Genomic DNA, 27775 nt, shown 5'->3' with positions numbered 1-27775 from the left:
AAAAATTACAACTAGATTTAATGAGCATTAAATGAAATTTTCCAGGACTCAAACTGAAATTTGCATGTAATGCAATGCATGTAAATTCATCAGAATTCAGGCAATTAAGACAGTCAGAATATCAAAAGAAAACCCTAATAAGGCCAAGAAAATTAATATAGCAAATAGTAAAAAGAAAATACAAAATAAAGCATCATAATCCAAAGCACTTGTTGATATAACATGAACAATGTGTCATCTGTTACGATGTAAAAAAAAAAAAAAAAAAAAAAAAAAAAAAAGCAAAGAAATAAACCGTACCTCCCATCGAAACTATTTGAAATGATTCTTTTAAAAAGTGGTAAGTATATAAAAAGCATAACAATGTGAAACGTTAAGATTTAGGACAAAATAAGTAGCAGGATTAATTGAATAAAAGTCAAAGACAAATCATCTCGGTTCTGTTATTAGCAACAGCAGCAAATTAGCACCAGTATATGAGGCATACGAAGCACCGTTATTCTGTGTGTTTCTTAAGTCTGTTATTTGCTAAAAATATCACTAGTCTTAGTGTGTATTTATATATTAATGCTGAGATTTGTAAGGTTGTTTGCAAGTATTTTGTGATGCTAAAATGGAGGCTTCAAACGTTTAGCATGTTTAGCTTTTCGTCATAAAATGTGTCTTAGACCACATTCTCAATGTATGAGGAATAAATCACTGCTTTAACATAGGCAGAGGCAGATGAGATTTTATCCTCTCCAGGAAGGACGAGATGTCTGGAAGAAATCTAGGCAGGTTTGTATTAGTGAAGTAAACAGTGGAGAGTAGTGCAGCGGCAGACACAGACATGAGGAAAGGGAGATAGGAGTGATGGGATTCCTGCTCGGGGACACTGCGTGTTTGAAATGGCTGCGCTACACGATCCCACTGGGTAAAAATGGCCTGACGAGCCCCAGCCCACTGACCCGGCCCATGCAGCCGAAACTGGTACGGGGTGCTGGGACCAAACAGAACCCTCCATCCCAAAACAGGATCAGTCAGGAACAGCCGTAGGAGTTTGGGACCCACACCCACTTGCGTAGCCAGCTCATCCATGTAAGAAAGGTAATCTACCTGGATGGTATGTCTCTGCGAGCTTACGTATCTGGATAAGGATAGCTTGGATGAGTTATATCAGTAAACAATTTTTTACATTTCTTAAACAGACAATGAGTTTGTGTTGGTGTATGTTTACCGCTTAGCCATGCAGTCCTCCTTTTTTTTAATGTCTTTCAGCATGCTGCTCTTTGAAGGAAGCTTACTCAACCCTATACAACATAAAACAATGTCAGAGCTTTTGAGAAAAAAACCAACAGCCCCCTGTTAGAAAAAAGTGACTGACCTGAAAGTTAATGCCTGGGAAATGTGCAAACATGCTACTTTGAACCTTTAAATTCATTCACCTTTGAAGACACGTGTGGCCCAGCGAGCCTGCATCTCCGAGATGGGCATGATGGCTCCCAGAGGTTGGATGAGACCAATGATAGCCAGTGTAGGTTTCTCCAGTCCTGGAGGGAACACGTATTTATACAGGCGCGTCTTGTTCTCTGTGACAGAGATCACATGGCTTTGCAGAAAAGGGTAAGAGAATGTGTAGCCTGTGGCAAACACCACCAAATCGATCTCGTCTTCGATAGTGCCGTCCTCAAAGATGACACTGGAGCCGCGGAATTCGCACACGTTCGGTTTCACCTTGATGGTGCCAGAAATGAGCCGATTTGGCAGTTCATCATTGACCATAGGGTGCTGGCTTAACAATCTGTAAGAATGTGATAAGGAAATGTCTTGCTAATGGAAAACTAACTGGGTTCAACCAAACAGCATATATAAAGTCTGTGTAACATAGGTGTCTAATTTCAGTTTAACCTTAGCCATCTCTAATGACATTTAATGTGCACACTGCACTGCAACCAGGCGACAATTCCACATTTATGGACTGTTTAAGGCGATTGAAATGTAAGAGTTCTAATTGATTGTCACTGTACCTGTGTTTTGGCCTCAGTCCATACAATGCATGGTTAAACCTGTTATTGAGCTTCTTTTCTCCCAGGTTGCATAAGAACCCAAAAGGCAGAACAGACTGGGCCATTCGAAATGCCCTGTTAAACACCATATCACCTGGAATACCATTGTTTCCTACACGATTTAGGATCCAAGAGCCTCTCCTAGTGCTCAGGAAAACCTAAAAGGGCAGAGCGCAGTTATTCAGACCAATGCCCACTGAAATAATAAAACCTATACCTACAGGTAGTTAGGGGGAAGAAAATTGCTGGTCGTTTTTAAATAACGTCGTTTATTATTATTATTAACATTCGTGAACATCATTTTTTTTTCAATAAAATACATGCTTGGTTTAAATAAAACATAGAATATAAAAAAATGTAATAAAATAAATCTAATTATTCCAAAACACTTTTTTTATTATATTGATTCAGTTGAGTAATCGATTAAATAGGCATATATTCAATTATTTAAATAAGATGAAATAAATAATTAATATTTATTATTAAATTAATATTAAATACTTTACATTTGTAAGTGTGTGTGTGTGTGTGTGTGTGGGTGTGTGTGTGTGTGTGTTTTACATTACAAGTCATCGATTTCGCACAGGGAAATCGACATGCGCATTGCTTACACATGCAGTAGAAATTCAGTAGCCACAGTGACACTGCGCTCAAAGTCCGAAGCGGAGACTAAACAAACTTGCCATCCGCCACTTAAAATGTTCGTGAGGGAACTTAGATTTTAAATATGAACAAGTGTACATCGGTTACACCGATACAAATACAAATGCTCTGACTTTGTTGATTTTTTCTCCATCAATTGTTTAAACCTTTAGTCATGGTGGTATTGCACACAGCAGTAGAACAAGTTCATTAGCAAACCAAATTAGTGTTAGATGTGAATGTCATTAGCTCTCACTATCACTATCATGACTCATGTAAAACTGTCAATTACTCCAAAATAGTCAAACACAAACACTATCCTTCTTTTAATGCTTTAGCCAGTGTTTGTAGATGTCCATCTTTCACTCTACTTCCTCATCCAGTTGCCCCTTTTTCTCCGAATGACATTTTTTGGAGGACACATGCTTTGCACCTACCTGTTTGGCCACCCTGCTGAGCTCCACAGCAATGTCGCCTCCGGAATTACCGATTCCGATCACGACCACTCTCTTGCTCCGCCATTCGTCTGGAGTCTTGTAGTCACGACTGTGGAAGTACTTCCCCTTGAATGTGTCTATCCCTGAAGTGACATAAAGATATCTATAAAGATGTTTATTATTTAACACATGATACACCATGTTAAGAAATACTTGATGACATTAGTTTAGTAACTGTATCCTACACCTACATCAGCATCATGGGTGGCTGAACACGCTTACATAAGTTACTCAAGGATTGTCATACTGTATTCATTTAATTATTAATAAAGTCTATATAAGTGGCTATATAAGTGAAGATAAGAGATCTGCATAACTGCATGTGCATCTTAAAGGCAATTAATATCAGAAAAAAAAGGATAACAAATTATATGGACACAAGGTAAAAAAGTGTCGACAAAGTGTGTGCTCTGCTCATATACACACACACACACACACACACACAGCTCCAATTTGCATCTTGTGGCATGAATAGGAGGAGAATTGGAAATACCTGTAAAAAATACCATTTAACTCATCATTACTGGGATGTGGTACAATCTGTCAGTATCCACAACAACTGTGAGTTCATGTATCATCAGCTTGAGTGTCTGATCGTGACTGCATTTAATCTGTGAGCTTTTTTTCCCCCTGGACAAGCACCACCTGAACAAATCATAGACAATTTAACTTGACAAATCCATGCTCTAAAAATTGGTGCCGGTGGGGGATGTACAGGTTACAGTTTAATAGGGACTTCTATACTAATGCACCGGTGGATGAAGTCAGTCCTTGGGTAGATGTCCGTATTCAGAACAACCTCCAAAATGGCTTTGACATCAATAAATACATTTGGATACTAGTACTTTATGTCACAGACTAGAATAGAAGAATAGAATAGCCTTTATTTGTCAAATATACATTACAGCAGAGTGAACTTCTGGGGTCAAAAAGCAGGATCAGCCATGATACGGCCCCCCTGAAGCAGAGAGGGTAAAAGGGCAGCTTTACAACACATTAACCACTGAGCTACCACTCCCTTAAGCATACTTTCCATTAGAAGTTCTGTTGGGAGATCATATAGCAAGAAAAGCCATCGTGTTTTAATAAAAGTGCTAATTTGAGTACTTCAGAATGTGGTAGGTCTTTGGACACTCTTTAATCTACTGTTAGTATAGGGCAAATATGTTCCTGAAGTGTTCTGCTGTACAGATGACATTAAACTGTATTTAGTGACACTTACCGTATTTTTCAGACTATAAGCCGCTTATATTTTCCCACAACAAAGCGGCTTATTTATGAATTTTTCCTGGGTTTTTCCAGTTTCACAAACTTCAAGCCAAAAAACTGCGCCCCATAACATTAGACCAATGACATTTCTGAACGAAAACGAAAAAAAACGCACCTCACCTGTGTTCTGAGCTGCACCGCAGCGGGAGAAAAAACTTTTTTTTTTAAACGCACGACGATGCCAAAAGATAAACTCCAGAGAGAAATAGTTGTGAAAAGAAGGAGGAAGACCGTGAACAATTACTTTCTTGGTAGGCTACTGTTTAGATACAAGCCGTTGTAACGCGTTGAGTCAGGGTAAAGGGAGAGCTCACTAACTCCAGTTACAACAGAAATCATATAAGCACAGACAGGTTTCCAAAACTCATGCTTTTTTTTTTTTCTGGGCGACAGCGTTACGGGTTAGTCAAAGAAATTTAGAAATAAGCATCAGAAAATAATAAGGACATATTCCTCGGTCTTGCACTCATGCAGTAATAGCGGAAAAATGCGGCGGCAGACTATTCCGCTCTGCTCTTAAAGGAGCCACAACATATTTCACGTTACACCGTGTAACAGACACTGTCTTTCGTTGAAGCCTGTGTAAAGTTCATTAGTTTCAGCGTAGACACCTGCGGCTTATACACAGGTGCGGATTATTTATGTTCAAAATAAAAATCTTTGTCAAATTCAGTGGGTGCGGCTTATATAAGGGTGCGCTTAATAGTCCGGAAATTACGGTAGTTATAAGTGTCTAAGCAATGGCTAATGCTAAGGTAGAGGGAAGGCTGGGCTTCAACAGGAGTTAGAACAGAAAATGTCCTTATCATTGACAGTGGCATGGATGGTAAACATTATTGTAGATAAGGAAAAAACTGTAATAGAGATTCGAATAAAATTTCAGATGTTGCTTTGCTGAGAAAGGCACATTGGTGTTATGCAGTATTTTAAGCCTGTGCTGAATAGTTTGTATAGGAGGAATTGGTATGAATAATTAGTACAATGACTGAAGTCTTGGTGATACCTGGAACAAAAGCAGTTAGTGAGACTAAATGGTAAGACGATAACTAGCCATCTCTCTGGTTTACACCTACAAACGAGTTTTCATTACACAAATAAGTCGGCGCTCATTCCATATAGGAGGTAACGAGACCTGTTAAATATTGTTGGCTTCTACAAACATTTGCACTTGGACTTTGTAACAACATATGACCTTAGTCATTCTACTTTCCAGGATCATGCTGTGGATTACTGTATATATCCTCTTTCCACAGCTACGGTTGTAAGAAACAGGACTATATGCCTCATACTGTCAGTGTTTGCCATATTAATGAAATGAATCAGAATATTAGGTTAGGAAAATAACTCCAATTTCCAGGCTGGAGAGTAATTAGTTATAACACTAGACTTTTCCATAGAAGAAGTCAAAGCTTGGAAAAGAGTGCATACAAAGCAAAGGGGAGATTGAATAATTGTGATAGGGAAGTGATTTGTTATATTTTTTATTCCTGGCCCAGTTTTATGCAGTTTCTGGTAGAAATGCTTTTATGCTCATGCAGAAAAACAGACATGCAACCTTATATAAATAAATTCACACAGTTATATAACTGGTTAAACAGTAACCTCGTCTGCTATGGCAAAGGGCATGTGGATGTTTCTCTACAGCTGCAGAGTCTTCAGGTATGTTTAAAATGATGCTTGTTGTAAAAAAACAAAAATCCATTTTGATTGCTATACCTGGGAAGTCTTTCAGAGGAAGATGAGGGTGACAGTGGTGTCCGGTGCAGACCAGAACAGCATCAAACACATGTTTCTCTCTCTTCCCATCCTTGTCCTCTGTCTCAATGTCCCACTGACCTGAATGAGCAAAATCTGATCTAGGCCTGACATTAAGAACTTTTGTCTAACACACACACACACACACACACACACACACACACACACACACACACACACACACACACACACACACACACACACACACACACACACACACACACACACACACACACACAAAAAAAACACTGTTAGGCATTTAAACAATAAAAACATGACAAGTTCAACACAATGTTTTAGCAAACTTGTATTAAAGTTACACTAATTGCTGACCTGCAAGCGGACGTAGCGTTTGAGCTGGAAGTGGTCAGCATACATGCGAAAGTAGTCCATAATGTAAGAATTATGCATGTAGTTTGGGAAGTGGGATGGAATGGGGAAATCGCTGAAACACATCATCTCCTTTGAGGTGTTGATGATCACCGAATGATAGATGCTGGCCCTGTCTGACTCAGGATTCTCCTAGAAGAGGAAGAATGCAATAAAAAGAGATTAGAATAATTGATTCCAAAACTTACATAAATACATGTGTGAGAGTCACTTGAAAAAAAAAAAATAGAGTACAATCTAACGTGGAAAGGTTTATGTTTACTTTTCAAGGTTTATATGATATTATATGATGTGGTTTATGGTTTATATAAAGTGGTCATGTCAATAAGTCAAGAAGCTTTTATTGTCATTTCAACCATATATAGCTGACGCAGTACACAGTGAAATGAAATGACGTTCCTCCTGAACCCTGGTGCTACATACATCAACAATCACAGAAAAACAGAAAACACAGAGCTAAGGACTAGTAACTGTCCTCGCACATTAAGGGCATCTTGTGCAACCCGGTGCAAACAGTGCAAAGACAACACAAGACAGTGCAAGACAAATACACAAAACACAAAATACTAAATAGCTCTGCCAGTAAACCTGGTGTAAAGAGACATAAAGTGAACAGTAGCAAAAATGTAAACCAAATGTTGTGCAAAACAGCAATAGCAGCAATCCAGAAAAGATGTGCAAAAACGGCATGTAGACAGTTTATTGTAATGAAGTGATGTAATGTGAGCGTTACTGAAGACATCGGTGTGCAATGAAGTTCAAGAAGACCACTTCATCATACCTTAAACCTCCAGAGTCCTCCAATGTCATCACTGCTTTCGAAACACACAGGTTCCAGACCTTCATCCAAGCAACACTTAATGCAGGTCAATCCAGAGCTACCGCCTCCAATCACAGCAACCCGCCGAGCCATTTTACGTCTTCTACTTGCAGACAATTGGAATGATGAGCTTTATGATAAAACATTGAAACTCAAAAGTAACTAATGTCATTCAAAAACATTTAGCATAGTTGTTTGCAATATAATCCATTTATCAATCGACACAGACATTTATTTAAAAAATATAAAAGGCTTTTCAAATGTATTTTTAGAACCAAAAACAGGACACATCGAGGGACCAGATCAAGGCAAATTTCATTTAAGCCAATTTTATAAGCACAAAAAAAACTTCAAAATTGACCAACAACAACATCTATTTATTAAATGCAACCCTGGCTCTATAGTGCAGTACACTGTTATATCTGTGGTCAGGCAATCTCAATTAAGTTCAGTTAAATTTGTATATGCTACAGAAATATACACTACAACATATACAGTACACTTAGTGTACTGAAATGGAACTAAAAAGATTTGTAATAAATATGAACCTACTTTGATATTCATTAAAAAAAATACTTGCTTTATTTAAGTCAAGTGTACATATAACTGTAACATAACTATGCTAAGGACAGATGTGTAAAACATCCTCACAGAAGGAAAGCTCCCATACATGCTGATAACAAAATGAAAAATATATATTATTATTAACATATTCAGTTATTACACACTAGAAATCATCTGTCTGTTCTAAAATTTGGCATATTATTTATGGCCTCCTGTCTGCCATCAAAACCACATGACCTCGAAAGATATGATGTGGTATCTGGCACCAAGTCAGCATCAGATCCTACAAGTTCGAGGTGGGTCATTTGTGGCTTCGGGCTTTTTTGCCCACCACATCTCATAGATGCTATGTCACACAAAAATCTGGGAAAACTCAATGCCAAGTGAGCAACTTCAACTCTTTCTACATTACTTAAACCGTTCTTTAACCATTTTTGGATGTGCAGGGTGCATTATCCAGCTGAAAGAGGCCTCTGTTATTAAGCAATTCTTACCCATTTGGAGGTGTAACTTGGTCTACAACAATTGTCAATGTAACAACCACATTAATATCAGGATGTTAGCTTTCCCAGCAGACTATTGCCCAGGGCATCACACTCATCTGCATGATAGAAAATAAAACTAGATTCATCAAATCAGGCCATAATTCTAATGCTATTCCAGTTCTAATGCTCAAGTGCACATTCTAGGTGGGGGCTAAACAGGAGAAAGCATGGCATTCTAGGTGGTCTGTGGTATGTAGTTTCATACACAGTAAACTGTAATGTACAGTGGGTTCTGACACCGTTCTACCAGAGCCAGAATGAACTTTTTTAGCAATACGTCCTACATTAGCTCTATAAGATCGGACCAGCCGTTTTAGTCGTTCTATGCCTTTATGCACATCAATGACCCTTTGGCCACCTCTGACCCTGTTGCTGGTTCACTTGTATTAATCAGTACAATTCACTTTACCTGTCAGCAGAAGCACAGTGTCAGCCATGTTAAATTAACAACCTTCTGATCAATAACCCAAAGAATTAACCCTTGAAAATGTCTTTCTTAAATTTTTTTTATTTTATTCTATTTTCAATTCTGAGGTTTTATTGTAGGAAGTATATGAAGACATTGAAGTGAAACATCTCTACATGATAAAATAAATGATATAAATTCTATTTTGTAACATTATTTCTTTGTTAGATAACTGTACCAAATGGGATATATATGTACACACACACACACACACACACACACACACACACACACACACACACACACACACACACACACACACACGATAAACTTATTCAAGGTACTTAGGTACACTAGTATATTTTTGTTTAGATGTTTTATAATACTACACTTTAGATAGATTTCTGTATAAACATATAGAGTATTTATTAATTATAAGAACTGGTTTGGATCTGGGTGAATTCTGGATCTCAGCTCTCTTTGTTAGAATCCATGGAACCCGCCTGGTTTCCTGATTCTTTAACCGAAGTGTTTAATAAAACTGCACAAGGTAAAGCAAAGACCTTGACAAAGTTTGATTTCCAAACTCGAACTTACCTTTTTGCAGTAAGTACAGGACACCGCTGCAAACATCAAACCAGCTTGTTTATGCCAAATATACGGAGACTCCGGAAGGGCGGGGCTTAAAACATGTTGCTGTTTGATTAGCCAAACGAACACAGCTCCGCCCCTTTCTCACCATCCGCCCACACGCTGCCCTGTTAGTCGCAACTTGTGATTCTAAACATTTTGAGCAGACAAAAGCAAGCAAAACGACCTGGACCAGACTTTATACTCAGGAACTCAAGATGGATTTCAATCACAATTGAAAAATGTTTTGCACAATTGCACTCCTGACACTTTAACACTGGACTGGCACATATACTTATACACATAATACAGCACATGAACACCATTCCTTTCTGTCTTTATATATTTGGATATTGTATTTAGGTTTATAGTATAGTATATTTTTATACTAATAATTTAAACATTATACTTTTATATATATATATATATATATATATATATATATATATATATATATATATATATATATATATATATATATATAAAATGTATTTATTTGTATTTTTTATATTTGATTTTTATTCACATGTACATTCTTTAGTATTGGACGGTCGTAAACAACATTTCACTACATCACATAACAAATAATGTGACTTATTAAAATTTGATTTGATTTGATCAATGAGAAAGTCATTCTAAACCCAATTTTTTTACCCTTCACACCGGATCACAATTTTAACACAGTGAGCATACAACCAATCCTGGGTGACATTTAACCTTGTATATCCTTAAACCCTGAGATAAAGTCGTTATATGCATATTTTCCCTATCAGCATCTTAGACTGGGAAAATACAGAACAGGTTTAAATAATGACTATGTAAATGACCCTTCCCCCTTTTCCCACGTTAAACTATGGTTTACGCACCAGACGGCGTTTTTGTGCCTGTATACAATGCATGTGATATCAAGCATGCGTTGTTTATTATCTGATTGAGGGTCTTTTGCTAATCTGTAATACAACCCGAGTTCGGGAAATGTTGAGACGATTTGAATAAAATGAAAACTAAAAGACTATTAAATGACGTGAGCCAATATTTTGTTCACAATATACCACAGAGAACATAGAAAACATAACAAATGTTTAAACTGAGAAAGTTTACACTTTTATGCACAAAATGAGCTCAGTTTAAATTTGATGCCTGATACAGGGCTCAAACAAAGGGCTGAAAGAGATTTTGAAAATATTCAGCTAAAAGAACATCTAGCAACTAATCAAGTTAACTGACATCAGGTCTGTGACATGTTTACCTATAAAAGGAATGTTTTAGAGCGGCAGAGTCTCTCAGAAGTAAAGAGGCTCTCCAATCTGTGAACGAGTGCGTACAAAGATTGTGGAATATTTTAAAAACAATGTTCTTCAATGTCAAATTGCAAAGGTTTTGCAAACCTTATCATCTACAGTATACAACATCATCAAAAGATTCAGAGAGATTGGAGAAATCTTGGTGGACGAGTTGGAGGAGCTTTGTTGGATGCCCGTGGTCTTCGGGCCCTTAGGTGACACTGCATCACTTGAAAGGGTCCTAAATGGGCCCAAGGAATACTACCAGAAACCAGTGTCACTAAACACAATTCCCCGTGCCATTTGAAAATGCCAACTAAAGCGCTATCATGCAAAAAGGAATCCAGATGTGAACATGGTTTAGAAGGACCATCATGTCCTGTGGGCCAAGGCTCATTTAAAATAGACTGTTTTAAAATGGAAAAGTGTTCTATTGTCAGACGAGAATTGGACATTTTTGTTGAAAATTACGGACGCCGTGTTCTCCGGGGTAAAGAAGTGGAAGACCTTCCAGCGTGTTATCAGCATTCGGTTTAAAAGCAAGCATCTCTGATGGAATGGAAGTGCACAAGTGCATACAATATGGATAGCTTTCATGTTTTGGAAGGGACAATGAATGCTGAAAGATATATAAAGGTTTTAGAGCAACAGATGCTCCCCTCCAGATGACATCTATTTCAGGGAAATCCTGACGATGCAAAACTGCATGCTGCAGCTATTACAAAAGTTTTGCTTCGGAGTAGAAGAGTCCAGGTGCTGAATTGGCCTGCATGCAGTCCAGATATTTTACCTATAGAGAACATTTGGTGCATCATTAAACAAAAAAGATGACCACGGACTCTTCAGCAGCTGGAAACCTATATCAGGCAAGAATGAGACCAAATTTCAACAGCAAAACTCCAGAAACTCTTAATACCCAGACGTCTTCAAACTGCTTTTGAAAAGAAGAGGAGATGCTACACCACGGTAAACATGCCCCCGTACCAAAATTTTCGAGACCTGAAGCAGGCATAAAATCTCTCCATTTAATCATTTGTTATGTTCTCTATGTTTTATTGTGAATAAAATATTGGCTCACATGATTTGAAAGTCTTTTAGTTTTAATTTTATTCAAATAAAAAAAAAGTCCCAACATTATTCATTAGAATTTGGGTTGTATTTGGACACCGCATTGCTTCGTACTGTACAAGGTTTGGACCTACAGTGCGAGGATGACACCACAAAACGTTCCTTCCGAGCAGGGTTTCATAATCTCAGGTAAAAAGCCGTGCAAAGCCTGATTCTACATAAGTGTAAAATTGACAGCATTTGGCCGACACCCTTATCCAAAGAAACTTACACTTATCTCACCATTTGTTATGTACATTTGAGCAGATAAAGGTTCAGGTGTTTGCTTAAGTGCAGTGTAAAAAGCCTTAGCGTGTCATGTGACAGTAGATGCAGACATGCAATTCACTTTAGATCAATTTTATTTGCTATGCTTTTAACAATGGACATTTTCACAAAGCAATTTTTTTGAAATTTATAGTTTCAGGATATCGATGTTGATTCACTTAATGTATCCCTATAAATGTATCCCTTGAGAGGATCCAGACTCAACAGGAAACCAATCCTCTACTGGTTTACTCTACCTCTTATAAATAATTCACTTCTATAACTGTGTACCATATGGTCAAAGAGTGCATCTGTGTAAACAGGAAATTTCATTACAATTTTAACATAAAGCCTTAAATAGTTCAGTTATCAACTGTAGACTGACTGAGACTTCAGTCCTATATGCAGTCCATTTTCTAATGATTGCTTCAACAGTGGACCTTTTTTCACCAAGCTGCTTGGCAATTTCCCAGTAGCCCTTTCCAGCCTTGTGGAGGTGTACAATTTTGTCTCTAGTGTCTTTGGACAGCTCTTTGGTCTTGGCCATGTTAGTAATTGGATTCTTACTGATTGTATGGAGTGGGCAGGTGTCTTTATGCAGCTAACGACCTCAAACAGGTGCATCTAATTTAGGATAATAAATGTAGTGGAGGTGGACATTTTAAAGGCAGACTAACAGGTCTTTGAGGGTCAGAATTCTAGCTGATAGACAGGTGTTCAAATACTTATTTGCAGCTGTATCATACAAATAAATAGTTTAACAATCATACATTGTAAATTCTGGATTTTTTTTTTTTTAGATTATGTCTCTCACAGTGGACATGCACCTACGATGACAATTTCAGACCCCTCCATGATTTCTAAGTGGGAGAACTTGCAAAATAAATAAATTTTTCCCAAAAGCATTATAGATTTTCCTGATATTCTTAAAGAGCAACTATTTTGTATAAAATGAGGATAGGTAAGCATTTTGTAGAGTAGGCAGATTATCAATAAAAATGTAAATAGCATTCCATGATCAGGCAGAGCAACATGGGGTCAAGGTTTGTTTTAGTTTCTATACACACACATAAACCAAACTCTGCTCAGAAGGGATGGTTATTCTTTAACAAAGATTTTTTTTTTTCTTTATTCACTCATTAATTATTCATGCTTGTATTCCTCCCGAGACCCTTTCATCTAGATTTTCACTGAAACAATTCTGCTTGGCAGGTTATACTATCCAATTTTTTTACAAGTGTATCTGAAAAGATAAGCCGGCTGTGATAAGATGCAGTTTCTGTGTAAGAGGGTATGGTTGCATTGTGGTGAGTAGGTAAAAGTGTAAGATGAACATTTTAGCATTAAAGATTTTGTACATATATTAACAAATATATAATAGTAAAAGTGATTATTATTAGTGAAACCAAACTCAACATAGAGCATGAAGACAAAATCTTCTTGCAAATGTTTGAAAGTTATTATGGTGTTTAAAATTACGGAAATCATCAGAACACTGAAGAAAACTTTTGCTATGCTTCCACACGAACGGTTTTAATTGCCGGATGTGTGCATTATGGAGGATTTTGGTGCTAGATTTGGGACTTGGCGCATCAAATAAACAAATGTTTAGTGATTAAAAATTATTCAACTTTTGTTTATATCTGAGTAAAGAAAGGTCATTGTGAAGAAATTTGTGTCTTTTATATTTATATATTCATATATTTAATAAAAATGGTCAGAGAAATGTGCACTGCAATAAGCGTCCGTTAATAAAATTTGTGCCGTTAAAACGAATTAGCGTTAAAGCATTAGTAACACGTTAGTAATGCGTAAATCTTTACAGCCCTAATATATATATATATATATATATATATATATGTCATATGTTAGTGCTATATTATATATGTTAGTGAATGGAATATATTAGGCAGTAAGTGAACATTTTGTCCTCAAAGTTGACGTGTTGGAAGCAGGAAAAATGCGCAAGCATAAGGATGTGAGTGAGTTTGACGAGGGACAAATTGTCGAATGGGTCAGAGCGTCTCCAAAACTGCAGCTTTTGTGGGTTGTTCCTGGTCTGCAGTGGTCAGTATCTATCAAAAGTGCTGAAAGGAAGGCACTGCGGTGAACCTTCGACAGGGTTATGGGTGGGTGAGGCTCACTGATGCATATGGGAGCGAAGGCTGGACCATGTCGTCTGATCCAACAGACAAGCACCTGTAAATCAAATTGCTGAAGAAGTTAATGCTGTTAATGCTCAACAGGTCTGAACTGTTTTGGCAGCAAAAGGGGACCAACACAATATTAGGCAGTTGGCCATTATGGATTGCTGGATCATTATACAGTATATACACTGTATCTCACAAAAGTAAATTTCACATTTTAGCAACTATTTAATTATATATTTAGAAGGGACAATACTATAGAAATCATTAGTACACAGGTTTTTGCATTTTCAGTGGCAAAATGTGTCAATGGAATTTGTTTTCCATCAGCCACCTCAGCTCACCAGCTTGTCACATGATTGTCTACACTTGTGTCACGTTTTTAATCTCACTTTTGTTCTTGGTCATTGTGGTTCTTGTTGTTGATTCATTGTCTTTTTTGTGTTATTTTGCAGTTAAAATAAAATTTTGCATCTAGCATCTTCGCATTACATGACGCATAACACTGCCCTACTGACTGAAGATAACTGCACCTACTAACTTAATTATTACATTTAATTGATTGGACAATGTATGACAGTTGTATGGGAGTAATTTCTGCCCTAAACGTAATGACCACTTTATTAGATATACCTGATAATGTCCTACAAACATTGGCCAAATTCTATGATTCACCAATAGATAATTTTGTACATTTACTACTGTTGAAACATTTCTGTTGTTCTGCACATTCTCTCAGAGTATTACTTTGGTTATGTATCAGGCTCAGGACAGCATATACATTTATTTTAATATTCAGGTTGATTTTATTCAGTCAAATCCTAGACTTCATTCAAGCATATAAAAAAATTAGCATTTTATCAGATTGGACAAACATTCATATTAGATTTAAATTGTTTCCACATGACAATTATTGAGTATAAATCATTCTAGTTTTATGCGGAACTCTAGAGTACACTACTATAAAGACCATAAGATATGTAATCAGATACTGAAGAAAGGTTTATTTCTCTTCTGCAGTTCAACGAGGGCAAAAGTCAGCATCGTTCCTCCTGCCAGAATCACCCAGTAGTGAAATCCACAAGATTTGTGCTCTGGAACGGGGCGTGTCTTAAATGGCTTGGCTACACGCTCCCATTGGCTGAGAATGGCCTGTCGAGCCCCTGCCCATTTTCCCGGTCCACACAGCCGAAACTGGTACGAAGTGCAGGGACCAAACAGAACCCTGAAACCCAAAACAGGATCGGACAAGAGCAGCCACAAAAGGTTGGGACGCACACCGATTTCCTGTGCAACGGAATCCAAGTAAGTGATAAAGTCCACTATCAAAGCAGATGTCTTTGCACAAGAGAATCTGTAAAAAAAATTAAGGGATAACATGAAATGATAAATGAGACATTGTGAGGACTGCAAACATCTGAGGAAAAATATGATGTAAAATAATGTACATGAAAACATTGTAACCACAATCACCTTTTCAGATTTGCTTTCCAGGTTTTCTCAGTGATCTTGTTCATTACTGATACAGGAGGAAGATGGTTTAAACCTTGGCAAAGAGAGTGAACATGTGTTATGCATCAATGTGAATCAACCATACACATTCATAAGCCATTAAAAAAATACATACTTACATACATACTTTTTTCACACACACACACACACACACACACACACACACACACACACACACACACACACACACACACACACACACACACACACACACACACACATTTAATTACTTATTTATTTATTTATTTATAGTGACATATAAGTGGCGTCATTTGTATCATTTCCATCTTAAAGGCAAAATTCTGCTACATGACCAATGCTATGGTCATTAAAACTATGCTTGAGAGAATTTATAATAGTGTATAAACCTTTACTAGTGTTTTTGTTTAACTGTCTCCTTGTGCTGTAGTACCTCTAAAGACTCGAGTGGCCCATCGTGCCTGCATTTCCATTATGGGCATTAAAGGTCCTGTGGCAGTGAGAAACCCTATGAAGGCCAGTGTGGGCTGCTCAAGGTACAGAGGGAAGACTCTTTTGTAAAGGCTCATTTCTTTGTCAGGATTGATGTTCTTTGAATGCAGTAAAAACGGGAAGCTTGGCTTGTATCCTGTACAGAAGACAACTGCATCGATCCTATCTTCGATCGTCTCGTTATCAAATACAACAGTCGAGCCTTGGAACTCTTGCACGTTTGGTTTTAGCTGCACTGCCCCCTGAAGGATGCGTCCTGGTAGGTCGTCATTAACAATGGGTACTCGGTTGAGTATCCTACAAGTGAGATAATATATAAATTAATAAATATTAAAAGCTAATAATGAATAAACATTTGGTACTATGGAGCAGCATGCAATATGTTGCATCAATAAATGGTAACTACTGTATAATAGTCTGTTTTGTCAGTCCTTTATATTTGTTAATAATCTTCATTGTATATGAAGGATGGGTTCCCATTTTGAGTCTGGTTCCTCTCAAGGAACCTCCTCATTCATCTAAGGAAGTTTTTCCTTGCCACAGTCAAACAGGCTGCTCATTAGGGATAAATACGCATAATTCACTTTAATTCTTAAATTCTGCAAAGCTACTTTAGGACAATGACTATTGTGAAACACACTATAGAAATAAACTTGACTTGATTTATATAAATCTGGTCTCTGGGGTATAAAAGTTATCTATTTGAATGAAACCTTTATTAAACCCTTTGTGGTGTGAATTGTAGTGCTGCTTTGCTCCACTGCACCTGTGTTTCGGCTGCAGTCCGTACAATCTGTGGTTATATTTCTGATTGTACAATCTCTCCAGTGCCCAGTTGAGCAGAGAATTAGGAAGCACTCGCAATAGAAGGTAGTTCAGACGTGTCGAAATGTTCATGTCTAAAGGCAGACCACCGGTTGACAAACGGCTTACAACCCATGCTCCTTCACGCATGCTCAGAAAAGTCTTTAAGGTAAACAGGAAAATAAAAGGTTAAGGTAGGCACAGTATGGGTGCATTTGTCAGCACACTTGAAGAGCACTAATATAAAAACAGATGAGTCAAAGATTATGATGATGTGACTAACATGCTAATGAGCTTCCACATGTAATGAATGGACATTCGGTGCCACCCAGTTGAGGTCTGGTTCCTCTCAAGGTTTCTTCATGTTATATCAGCAAGTTTTTCCCTTACCACAGTTGCCATTGGTTTGCTTATTAGGGACAAACTTATAATTTTATACTTATTATTTTATGTCCATTGTTTAAAGTGTTATTCTTATTAACAAATAAAAAGAATAAAAAAATTAAAGGACATGATGTTTATAATACTTCCCATAAAAACCAGTGCTCTAAATATCACTGTTTTACTTACAGTTTGATCTCTAATTTAGTTGGTTTGGACATCATATGAACCTTGCTTGCTTTTGACCATGTTTCTGATTAGCGTTTTCGAATTTGTTAGATTTGATATAAAAGACTGCTCTAACAAATTTGTCTGCTCATGTGAACCAAAACATTTTGTCTGTGAAATAGGAGAGTACAGAAGTGTGTTTATCTGTTCCCTCATGCGCTTACACTTTCTGCCACTCTGCTGATCTCCACAGCAATATCTCCAGCAGAGTTGCCATTGCCAATAACCACCACCCTCTTCCCCCGGAATGAATTTGGATCCTTATATTCCCAACTATGGCAGCACTTCCCTGGGAATGTGTCTATTCCTAAAGCAGAAAAACAAAATCAAATATCAAATGAAGCTAATTTAGAAGTTGGTTATGTTTTACAGGTATGAAGAAAGTGTTAGCATGACTAATACCAGGAAACGCTGAGAGGGGTGTAACAGGGTGTGTGAAGATTCCCGAACATACAAGCACCCGATCAAACACCTGTGTTTCTTTGTGTCCATCTCTGTTCTCAATCACCACCTCCCACTGACCTGTGTGAGAGAAGTCATGCCTCTGTCTCACACTGAGCACCGTTGTCTGAAACATAAACACGTTAGCTTTTTTTTAATATGCATATCAACATCTGAATGCAAAAACAAAACAAAAAAATAAATAACCAATAACCTGGAAGTGAATGTACTTGAGCAGATCAAAGTGCTCAGCATACAGCCGTAAGTAGTTCATCAGCTTGGAGTGGTGCATGTAGTTTGGGTAATGTGCTGGAATGGGAAAATCACTAAAGCACATCATCTCTTTGGAGGTATTTACAACCAGTGAGCGGTACATGCTGGAGCGTTCAGCCTGTGGTGTCTCCTGCACATGCAAAGGAGGACAGTAAGTAAAAGCACATGTAGAACTAGCAATGAATTAGAATGGGTACTTATTTTTTGTACTCTTCCTCTATGAAAGGTGATATTTCAATCAGTATTACACTTTTATTATTTACAGAACCAGAGCACAAATTTCTCAGGTTCATCTCAATCCTGGTTGTTTTTTTTAGAAAAAAAGCATGATCTTGCAGCAGACTTTTATTCTGCATTAAATAAACGGTCAGAGTGAAATATTTAACTGTGGATTGAATACAGAAAATTGTCAGACAGTCTGAATCTACCCCAGATCTTGACCTTAAATGTGTCTTAGTCATATACATTTAGGTTAGCACATAGTTTGATCAATCATTTCCCAGAGTTATTAACGTCAAAAGAACTTGATCAGGTGACTGAATACATAAGGTCAGTGTTCCACTACATTTTACATGTAAGGCTTATTTGCAAATGTCCTTATCCAGAGCAGCTTACAAATGAGAAGTTGAGGATAAAGGGCTAAGCTCAAGTGCCCAGCAGACCTTTGAACTTGTGGCCCTCCGATACAGAGTCCAATGCCTTAATCACTGAGCTACTGTAGCACCTCACCCACTACACACTAGATGATGTCGCTTCACTTCAACTACATAAAGCTCATAATGCTGCTTGAGCAACGTACATCTATACCTTAACATACCTTAAACAGTAATAATCCCAGATTGTAATTTAATACTGTAACAACGAGTGCACCACAGAAACCTGTACACCATCGATATGTAATAGCCATGACATTCAGATAAGACATTACGTATATACAAAAAAAAAAAAAAACATTTGGAAACTGTGGGCCTGAGAGCAACTGAAATTGTTATTATAGACTTTTCTTCTGTCCAGTGTCTCAACAATCTTTAATATGTTCAACAAATATTCTGTCTCCTCCAATTACCAGTTCTTTTAAGACGCAAGATATAAATACACGTACGCACCACTGCATTTGGAATTTATTTGTGTAGAAAATATATTTAGAATCCAATTGAAAAAGGTTGAATATTGCTCTTGTTATTATTGCAACAGTTATTGCTTAATAATACTTTAATCTAATTGAAAAAAATAAATAACTGATATAAACATTTACATAAATTTATTTCCTCTATTCAAGGATAATTCCAGAACTACACGATCCCATGACCCGATGCTAATTTTTATTTTAGCTCAGTTGGATTTGTTTTTTAAACTATTAATTTATATTAAATATATTTAATCAATGTATTAAATCAGGCATTTTAATAACTAGTCATGTAAGAGAATACATGTGAAGAAGATTTCTTCTCTATGTGTTTACTCAAACAGAATCAATAAAAAAAGAAATCGATCCTTCCCACAGTGCCGTCTATGCACCTAAATCTTTTACACCAGCAATTAAATGCCAAACCCCAGATTAAAAAACCCGACATCAGTCCCTGTCAGCTGTGCAACTATAAGCCCATCTCAACCTCTATTTTATCTTCTAGAAAGGCTTTTGTAGCACAAAAGAATAACAATCTGCCATGCAGATGCTCGTTATTTCATGGACATTACAAAGCCTTTGATTAGAACAATTAGAACATTCACCTGCACAGCCAAAAATAAGCTGAAGAGTGATTGTGTGATTTTCAGCACATAGATACAGTCACTACAACATTTATAATGAGGCCTCATTTCCATTGTTTTTGACCTGTTTAGAGATTTGCTTGTCCACCAAAGCAGGTTAACAGCAGGTTTGTAGAAAAAGAACTATCTTACTTAATATACAGTATACCTTACTGAATATTGTATAAGTGCATATACTGTATATTACAAATTATTATTATTATTGAGCATACCAAAGATAACTCTACTTATTGTGAGGAGTATAAACCAAAACTTTAGATCATATTAGATTCAACTTTATTTTCATTGTGCAAGGTACGTGTACTGAAATGCCGTAACAAAATTCAATGATCAAACATCAGTCATAAAATGTATTATAAAAATAACATCATGTGTTTTTACACATGGAGCTATAAAATGAATAAACTTTGGAAGGGAATACCATGTCTGGTTCCATGGTTAGTTGGTTTTCATAGTAGAAGAGTAAAAGAGTAAAAAGTAGAACACTATTTTTTACACTTTGTCTCATTTAGTTGAAAGAGATTTTATTTTATTATTATTTTTTTTTTAGCAGGTTTGGCCTATTAGCTAGATGAGATTTAAAAGAACGTCTGCATTCAATATGCCACATTTATTTAGACTTGAGTCTGGACTATGTCCAATCCAATTTTTCATGCCCCCTAAAACCATACAAGGCCCTTTTTCTCCTTCCATTCATCTCTTTTTTTTGGTGGATGTTCAGGTCTTTGAGTGGATTCTGGTGGCTGAGGCTGTTCCTGGTGCCATCTGGCTGTGGTTTCTGCTGTGTCAGTACACGGCCAATGCAATTTGTTTTTCTAATGTCCTCCTGCCTCTGCTCCAGGGTTAATATAGTTTTAATATTATTACTAGTTTTTCTTTTGTTTTCTACTTAGATTCTATTCAGTTTCAATTGTAATTTTGAAGGTGCATGAATAAAAAACGATTTTATTATTAACCTTTGAAAATCCTTATTTCTGTATATTTGATCAAGTAGAAATAATCAGGAGATACTTATTAAATACTGTATATGGACAAAAGTATTGTGACACCTGACACAATGTATAGGATAAACACAGGAACACAATTGTATAGGATGTATAGGTCTTTGGATTCAGTAGAATTCCCTTTTATTTGAACTAGGAGTCCCAAACTTGCTCCAGTAGGAAGATGCACAAAGCCAGCTCCATGAACATATGATTTACATGGGGTGAAGTAGAAGATCTCGAGTAGCCTGCTACAGGATTCTGAGCTCAACCCTATTGAACATATTTGGAATGCATTGGAACGCTGACTGCACCCCAGGCCTCCTCATCTCACCTACATCAGTACCTGACTTTATTAGCACCCTTGTGGCTGAATGAAGCACAAATCTGCACAAGCACACTCCAAAATCTAGTAGAACATCTTCCCAGAAGAACTGAGGTTATTATAACAGCAAATGGGACTAAATGTGGAACAAGATGTTAAAAGATTACATCTTATGATCAGGTGTCCACAAACTTTTGTCCAAATATTGCATGAATAATACTAAAATCACTGAATATAAAATTAAGCAGTTTTGATAGTTATTACATTTCAAAAATAGTATTAAAAAAGTGTAGCTTAATACCTCTAAATGGTTTCTGCAATTCTGCTCACATGCAAATTTCAACTGGGGTACCTCTAATTATCAGAAGAAATTAATAATTGAAATAAAAATCAAGTAAAAATCTGACCATATCTGCATTGCAGGCAAGTCACCAGCACTTCATTTGTTGGGTCATTTCTTCTTTGAAACTCTATTAAGTTTAAGTTTGTATTGGAAATAAACATTATAGTTGCAGTTTAGTTTTTGTTCATTTGGATTGTATAATTATGCTATCCTGTGTGATGATCCTGACAGGTCATCAAGGTTATTACTATATCACAATTTACCATCATTCATCATTAATCATTATCACAGTGCTGGCTTTTGCACTTTACGTTACATAAGTGTGCAATTTGCAATTGTGTATTTTCTAAACGCTTTCTTTAAATGTGTTACTGTGGCCATCTTATATTTCCCAAAGAAAGTTTTGATGCATGTTTTTATTCATTACAGCACAAATTAAAAATATTAACACATAAACACATTAAAACAATAAAACTGACCGGGATATCAGACCACTATAAATTGACCATGTACATGTAGAGTGAGTGTCTGGCTGTGTTCAAGGTACAGACTTTACTGACTTGTCAAGTTATTTATTTCCAGTTCAAGTCTCTGATTTGAATAATTTTTTACAGGAAATACATATTCCACCCTTGTTGTTTTAAGACTCCAGGTTATTTGGGACTTTGCACTAGCCTTGCTGCTTTTATCCAATGGAGATTGTATTTGCTACAGTAGCTGTTCTGTTAGATCAGAACAAATGGGCTGATCATTGTAAATGCCCTATGAAAGGTTTGTTGCCACATTATTATCATTTCTCTGCCCATTAATTACTTTACAGAATATCTTTTTTTTTCTATTCAAATCTAATTTACCTTGTTAATCGCTTGCAAAACCAAATAAACACCATTCCACCAGCAAAAACATCCCACCTTAAACCTCCAGAGTCCTCCAATGTCATCACAGCTCTCAAAGCACACTGGTTCCAGACCTTCATCCAAACAACACTTTATACAAGTCAGTCCAGAGCAACCGGCTCCGATCACAGCAACACGCCCAGCCATATCGTGGATCTATAAAATCAGGGATATCATTTATACATACAATGTAACTGCTTCGTGCAACATTTTCAAACTAAGCATAGCATTATGTTCTGCATATTGTGTAGACAAGGTATTATAGCTATTGAATAAACAATCTGAGGAATGACATACAAAATATGATTGCAAATATATATTAATATCTTTTTTGTTGACAACACAGTAGTTTTTTTTTTTTGGATCACCAGAGGAACCCACTATTCAAGTTACAACTGCTAAGTTTTAACCCCATCTGCTGAAAACTGTGACTAGACATCATTAACTTACATACTTACATACTTATCAGTTCAGATACAGGGGCAAAATACCAATTAAACCTCCGGTGCCTGAGAAACAATAAATTGTAAATGTTTAATTACAGTTGATTAGCCTGCTTGGTATACAACAATCAGACATAACATTATGACATTATACAGTGCATCCGGAAAGTATTCACAGCACTTTTTTTTTTTTTTTTTTACATTTTGTAAAAATAATCCATTATTCCATAATGGATAAAATTTATAAATTCTCAGAATTCTAAAAACAATACCCCATATTAACAACATGAAAGACTTTTCTGTCTTTGAAAGAAAATTTATATATAATATTATATATATATACTGTTCAAACTGAAACACACACACAGAAAATTTATATATAATATTATATATATATACTGTTCAAACTGAAACACACACACAGAAAATTTATATATAATATTATATATATATACTGTTCAAACTGAAACACACACACAGAAAATTTATATATAATATTATATATATATATACTGTTCAAACTGAAACACACACACAGAAAATTTATATATAATATTATATATATATATACTGTTCAAACTGAAACACACACACAGCTGAATTAGAAGACCCCATGTACATTAATGATTAATGAGTTTACAGCAGTCCTTCAAAACATAACAATATACTTTTATTAATATAACATTAGCAGAAAGATTTATACATTTTAGTAAACAGGGTGACATTTCCTACCTTTTCTCAGGTATGTTTGGTTCTGTCGCAAAACTTCCATCTAGCAAACCTTTGCACAATGCAACTGCTTGAACTTTACTCCCTTTTAACCGCTGATTAAAGACAGACAAATAGGACAAGTTTGACAGGCTGGACCAGCATTGCTTAAGAATGCTCGTTAAATAAGGTAAATATATTAATTAAGTTTTACACATCAGGAATTAAAAAAAAATTGTATTTGTATTTTTAACAAAACGCAGCAAACGTTGTGTTAATTTAAACCACAGTAAGGATAGTAGCTGCAATCACTGCATTAAGAAATGTTTTTTCCCACTCAAACTTTAATCAGGGGAATTCACAATAAAAAATTATTCCCTTTTTTTTAAACATACAAGTAAATGCATTGTATTGTTACAATTGATTGATCCTGTAATCCAACGCGCTATAAAACTCTTGCCACATTACTCCATAAACCGTCTAACGCATCAATATAGGACACGCACTCTGCAAAAGGGCACTGGAATTGCAGTCATTTCTGCTTTTATTTAGAAAATACAATCACAGTATAATTGATCACGTGTATAACCACCATACAACATAATACATATATTATTTTGAAATTTCCCAGCATATTATTTTAGACACAGAGAAGAGTTTACATAAACAACTATCCACAGTATATATTTTAACACATTTATGATTTATATCATTGTATTTAAGTCACCAGAAATGAAGACAAACCACAAAACATCACAAGACCAAAAGACAAGACCTGACATCACACACTGATCTGGTCACAGCTACAGAAATGGAACCAGTGTGAACCAGGTTAGTGTGAATACGGGGCATGAACCTTACATTCTTAAAAGATGGTCCCTTATAATTAAACCCAACTGAAGAAAACAATTATTGCAGTTCATATTTGACAGTGCTGTTGGTGAGCCTTTGTTCCTCAATCTTTAATGCTGCATTGACGAAAACAGCAGTTATTGCCTAAAAAGTTACAACAGTCAAAAGCAGCACAAACGGTTACGAGACTGGTTTTGTACGGGTTGTAGGCCATGCGACACCACAGTAAATCGATGCTATACCTCTCATAAAAGGTATGGAAGTTGGAATAGGATACTTGTTAGTGTTGAGCTACAGAGGCTTCTCACATCAGGACTACACTGAGCATGCTTTTGTAAATCAGATACCTCCAGCATATTATAAGTTACACCAGCAGAAAAGTGCTACAGGTAAATACCGGTCCTTTATAAGGAAATCCCTATTCTCTGTTTATAGAGCACCGGCTTAAAACAAGACTCCTTTGTCGGTTTTAGTAGAAAACTTCAAATGACTTAATCAAATACAAATTCTCTTTGTATTACATGCATAATCTATGATCGTGAAGGACACTTAAATGAATAACATCAATTGCAACCATGAAAACATACAGTATCAAATATAAACAATACAACTTCAACTGACCCTATAATCTCTACACCGGTTTATACATGCAATAATCAAATCTGGCAGCAGTACGAAGAATAAAATCATGCAAGAGCTTCAGGATGAGTGAAAAAATGATCTTAGTGCATCACTCTTTACACCCCGACCTCGGACAGAAACGCTGCTCACTTCAAATTTTTTTTTTTATTCGCACGGTTGGGTTATGTTATGAGTTCCACTACTGTTGTCACACTTACTGTATAACTGCATGAATGAGCAGGTGCTGTGTACAGGAGTCCCTAATAAAGTGGTGTCAATGTGAAGAAAGAGCACGATATAAAACTATATACAACGGATATACTTCAGAAGTAAGTAAGGAGAAAAAAAACAAAAAAACAATACAAACAAACAAACAAACAAACATCCATTTCTAAAAAAAAATAAAATAAAATAAATAAATAAACAGAAAAATTTAAAGTATGTAGTAAAAGTAAACAGCCTGCTTGATAAATCATCAGTGGACTAAAATGTAAATAAATAAATAAAAAAGACGAAGACTTTTTTTTAAATTCTTTCAATCTATTTTTTTTAAATCCATTTTGATCCACTGACATATTTAGTGTTAAATTTGTATGGGATGTTCAAGACACCTGCTTACAGCTTACATGCTTCTCAGCTTTATGCCTGGGATCAGCCAGTCAATATTGTAAGAGAAGCTTGCACACAGCATCAGGTATTAGGTATTAGGAGCCACTCAGAGTCATTAAGTATTAAAAATGAACACACCCTATTAACTAATATGAACCATAATCCATCACTCACTTACATTCTATAAATAAAAAATATATTGGATTTTTCCCCCTCAAAACAATTTCCTAAAAATACGGAAAAACATCTGGAAGAAGAGAATCTTGTGTTCATTTCTTGTGTTCCAAGTAATAACTTGGAAGTTATTCATGTGATATGCTTCTTTAAATTGACATTGCTTTTAAGGAGAGATTGTGAGCGTGGTAATTAGCTTATATGACTCCTCTTAAACCCGCATCTGGAGACACATCCACCCCCCAAATGTATAGCTGACATACACAATTTAAAACAGTGGCAAATTCAAAACATGCAAAAATGTACATTAGTAATGATATGGAATTATTACTATCACAGTGCCAAATGTTCAAGTTTTGAGCGATATCCTTTTGTTTTTTTCTATCTTCAATCTCAACGTCATTGCTTTTGCTTCTGGCTTCAGATCAGCGGAGTCATCAGGTTTTGCAACATAGCCGGTGACAACCATAGCGCCTCCACCAGGTTGTACTGGCAGTAGCCCATGAAAAAGCCGAAGGCCACATCTGTGACGTTGTGCCGCCCGAGAAGGACCCGGGAGAGACCAACAAAGCCCGCCCAGAGCATGACGAGCACGCGCAGCGGAGCAGCGAGGACCAGGTGGGCCAGCAGGAAGCGGGCGCACATAGCAGCCCGAGTCGCGTGGCCTGATGGGAAGGAGTAGCGGTCAACGGAGAACGTCGCAAACATGTCCATGCGGTTATGAGCAGGACGCCGGCGACGCACCACGGCTTTAACTATCCCCACTAGCACAAGGTCCAACACCAGAGCTGAAAGAGTAAGAGATAGAGGGTCAGTACAACAACATATACCATCTGCTATGAAGTTAGAGAAGTTAGTCGTCATTTCGGTATCCTTTGTGGCCTTCCAGCAAACAGAGCCGTGGCTTCAGATTTACAGGCCTGTATGGCTTTCTCTTTTGCCACCATGCCAAAGTGCTTTGTGGTACCCTGGCTCTATGCCCACCATTCGAATCACACAAACAGAACAGAAGAAATACTTTCATCCCTCTGGAAATGATACTTTATAGCGATTTAATCCTTTTAGAATCTCATGAGAGACAGACAGACAGAGACAGTAGCAAGCAAATGAGAAACAATACCACTGTACTGAAAGATTTATTCTCGCTGTTCTTCTTCCCTTTATGCATGTTATTTTACACACTCAGCATCTACACCGCTAATTTTTTACTACACTACAAATCACGTGCGTGTACTAGATATGTGACTTGGCCTTGCCCATTCCGTTTACAGCATCTTCTCCATGTCCGGTCACATTTTCTCGTATCGTCTGTAATGGAGTGCAGTTGAACCTTGTGCTGTTCTTAACCACAGAGTAAGAATTTCATTGTGAGGTGTAACGGTGTTTGTTGTACATAGTGCAATAACGTACATATGACTAGACTGCACGTGCTGCTAGATGCATATGACCAAGTAGATTTTGTATTTTATCATCAATAGTGGTTTTTCATCTATCTTGAGGATTTCTCAGAGGTGTTCAGTGCTTGACGGTGGCTTTTTCTTTCATTTCAAACCAACTGGATTTAGATTGAGTGA

The 27775-nt window shown here is 36.6% G+C and overlaps 2 protein-coding genes and 1 long non-coding RNA gene across 3 annotated transcripts in view; 1 reads left to right on the top strand and 2 right to left on the bottom strand.

Moving 5' to 3' along the window:
* LOC310738448 (uncharacterized protein) lies at positions 1–23268 on the bottom strand. The gene is made up of 18 exons (XM_083563431.1): positions 23253–23268; positions 22810–22950; positions 18419–18607; positions 18166–18331; positions 17928–18070; positions 17117–17316; positions 16292–16647; positions 15841–15913; positions 15358–15721; positions 9531–9556; positions 7380–7524; positions 6542–6730; positions 6170–6335; positions 3125–3267; positions 2007–2203; positions 1425–1780; positions 1217–1289; positions 1–1126 (listed from the first exon to the last, which is right to left on the bottom strand). The coding sequence occupies exons 2-18, from the start codon at positions 22939–22941 to the stop codon at positions 697–699; spliced, it is 3348 nt and encodes a 1115-aa protein (XP_083419557.1). The 5' UTR covers positions 22942–22950; positions 23253–23268; the 3' UTR covers positions 1–696.
* A 1195-nt stretch (positions 23269–24463) lies between these two features.
* Positions 24464–27775, bottom strand: part of plpp6 (phospholipid phosphatase 6) — a 6545-nt gene continuing 3233 nt past the window's right edge. Inside the window, exon 2 of the mRNA XM_083563357.1 lies at positions 24464–26989. Within this exon, the coding sequence (XP_083419483.1) occupies positions 26622–26989 (368 nt within the window). The 3' untranslated portion in view covers positions 24464–26621. The remainder of the gene's footprint in view (positions 26990–27775) is intronic.
* The window catches only part of LOC310738398, a 4551-nt gene continuing 1413 nt past the window's right edge, over positions 24638–27775 (top strand). The window contains exons 1-2 of the long non-coding RNA XR_014537076.1: positions 24638–24776; positions 26626–27775. The exon at positions 26626–27775 is cut by the window's right edge and continues 496 nt beyond it. This is a non-coding gene — a long non-coding RNA (uncharacterized lncRNA). The remainder of the gene's footprint in view (positions 24777–26625) is intronic.

This window comes from Silurus aristotelis, assembly GCF_946808225.1.
Source record: "Silurus aristotelis genome assembly, chromosome: 15".
NCBI lineage: Eukaryota > Metazoa > Chordata > Actinopteri > Siluriformes > Siluridae > Silurus > Silurus aristotelis.
This window is presented reverse-complemented; position numbering and strand designations above follow the sequence as displayed.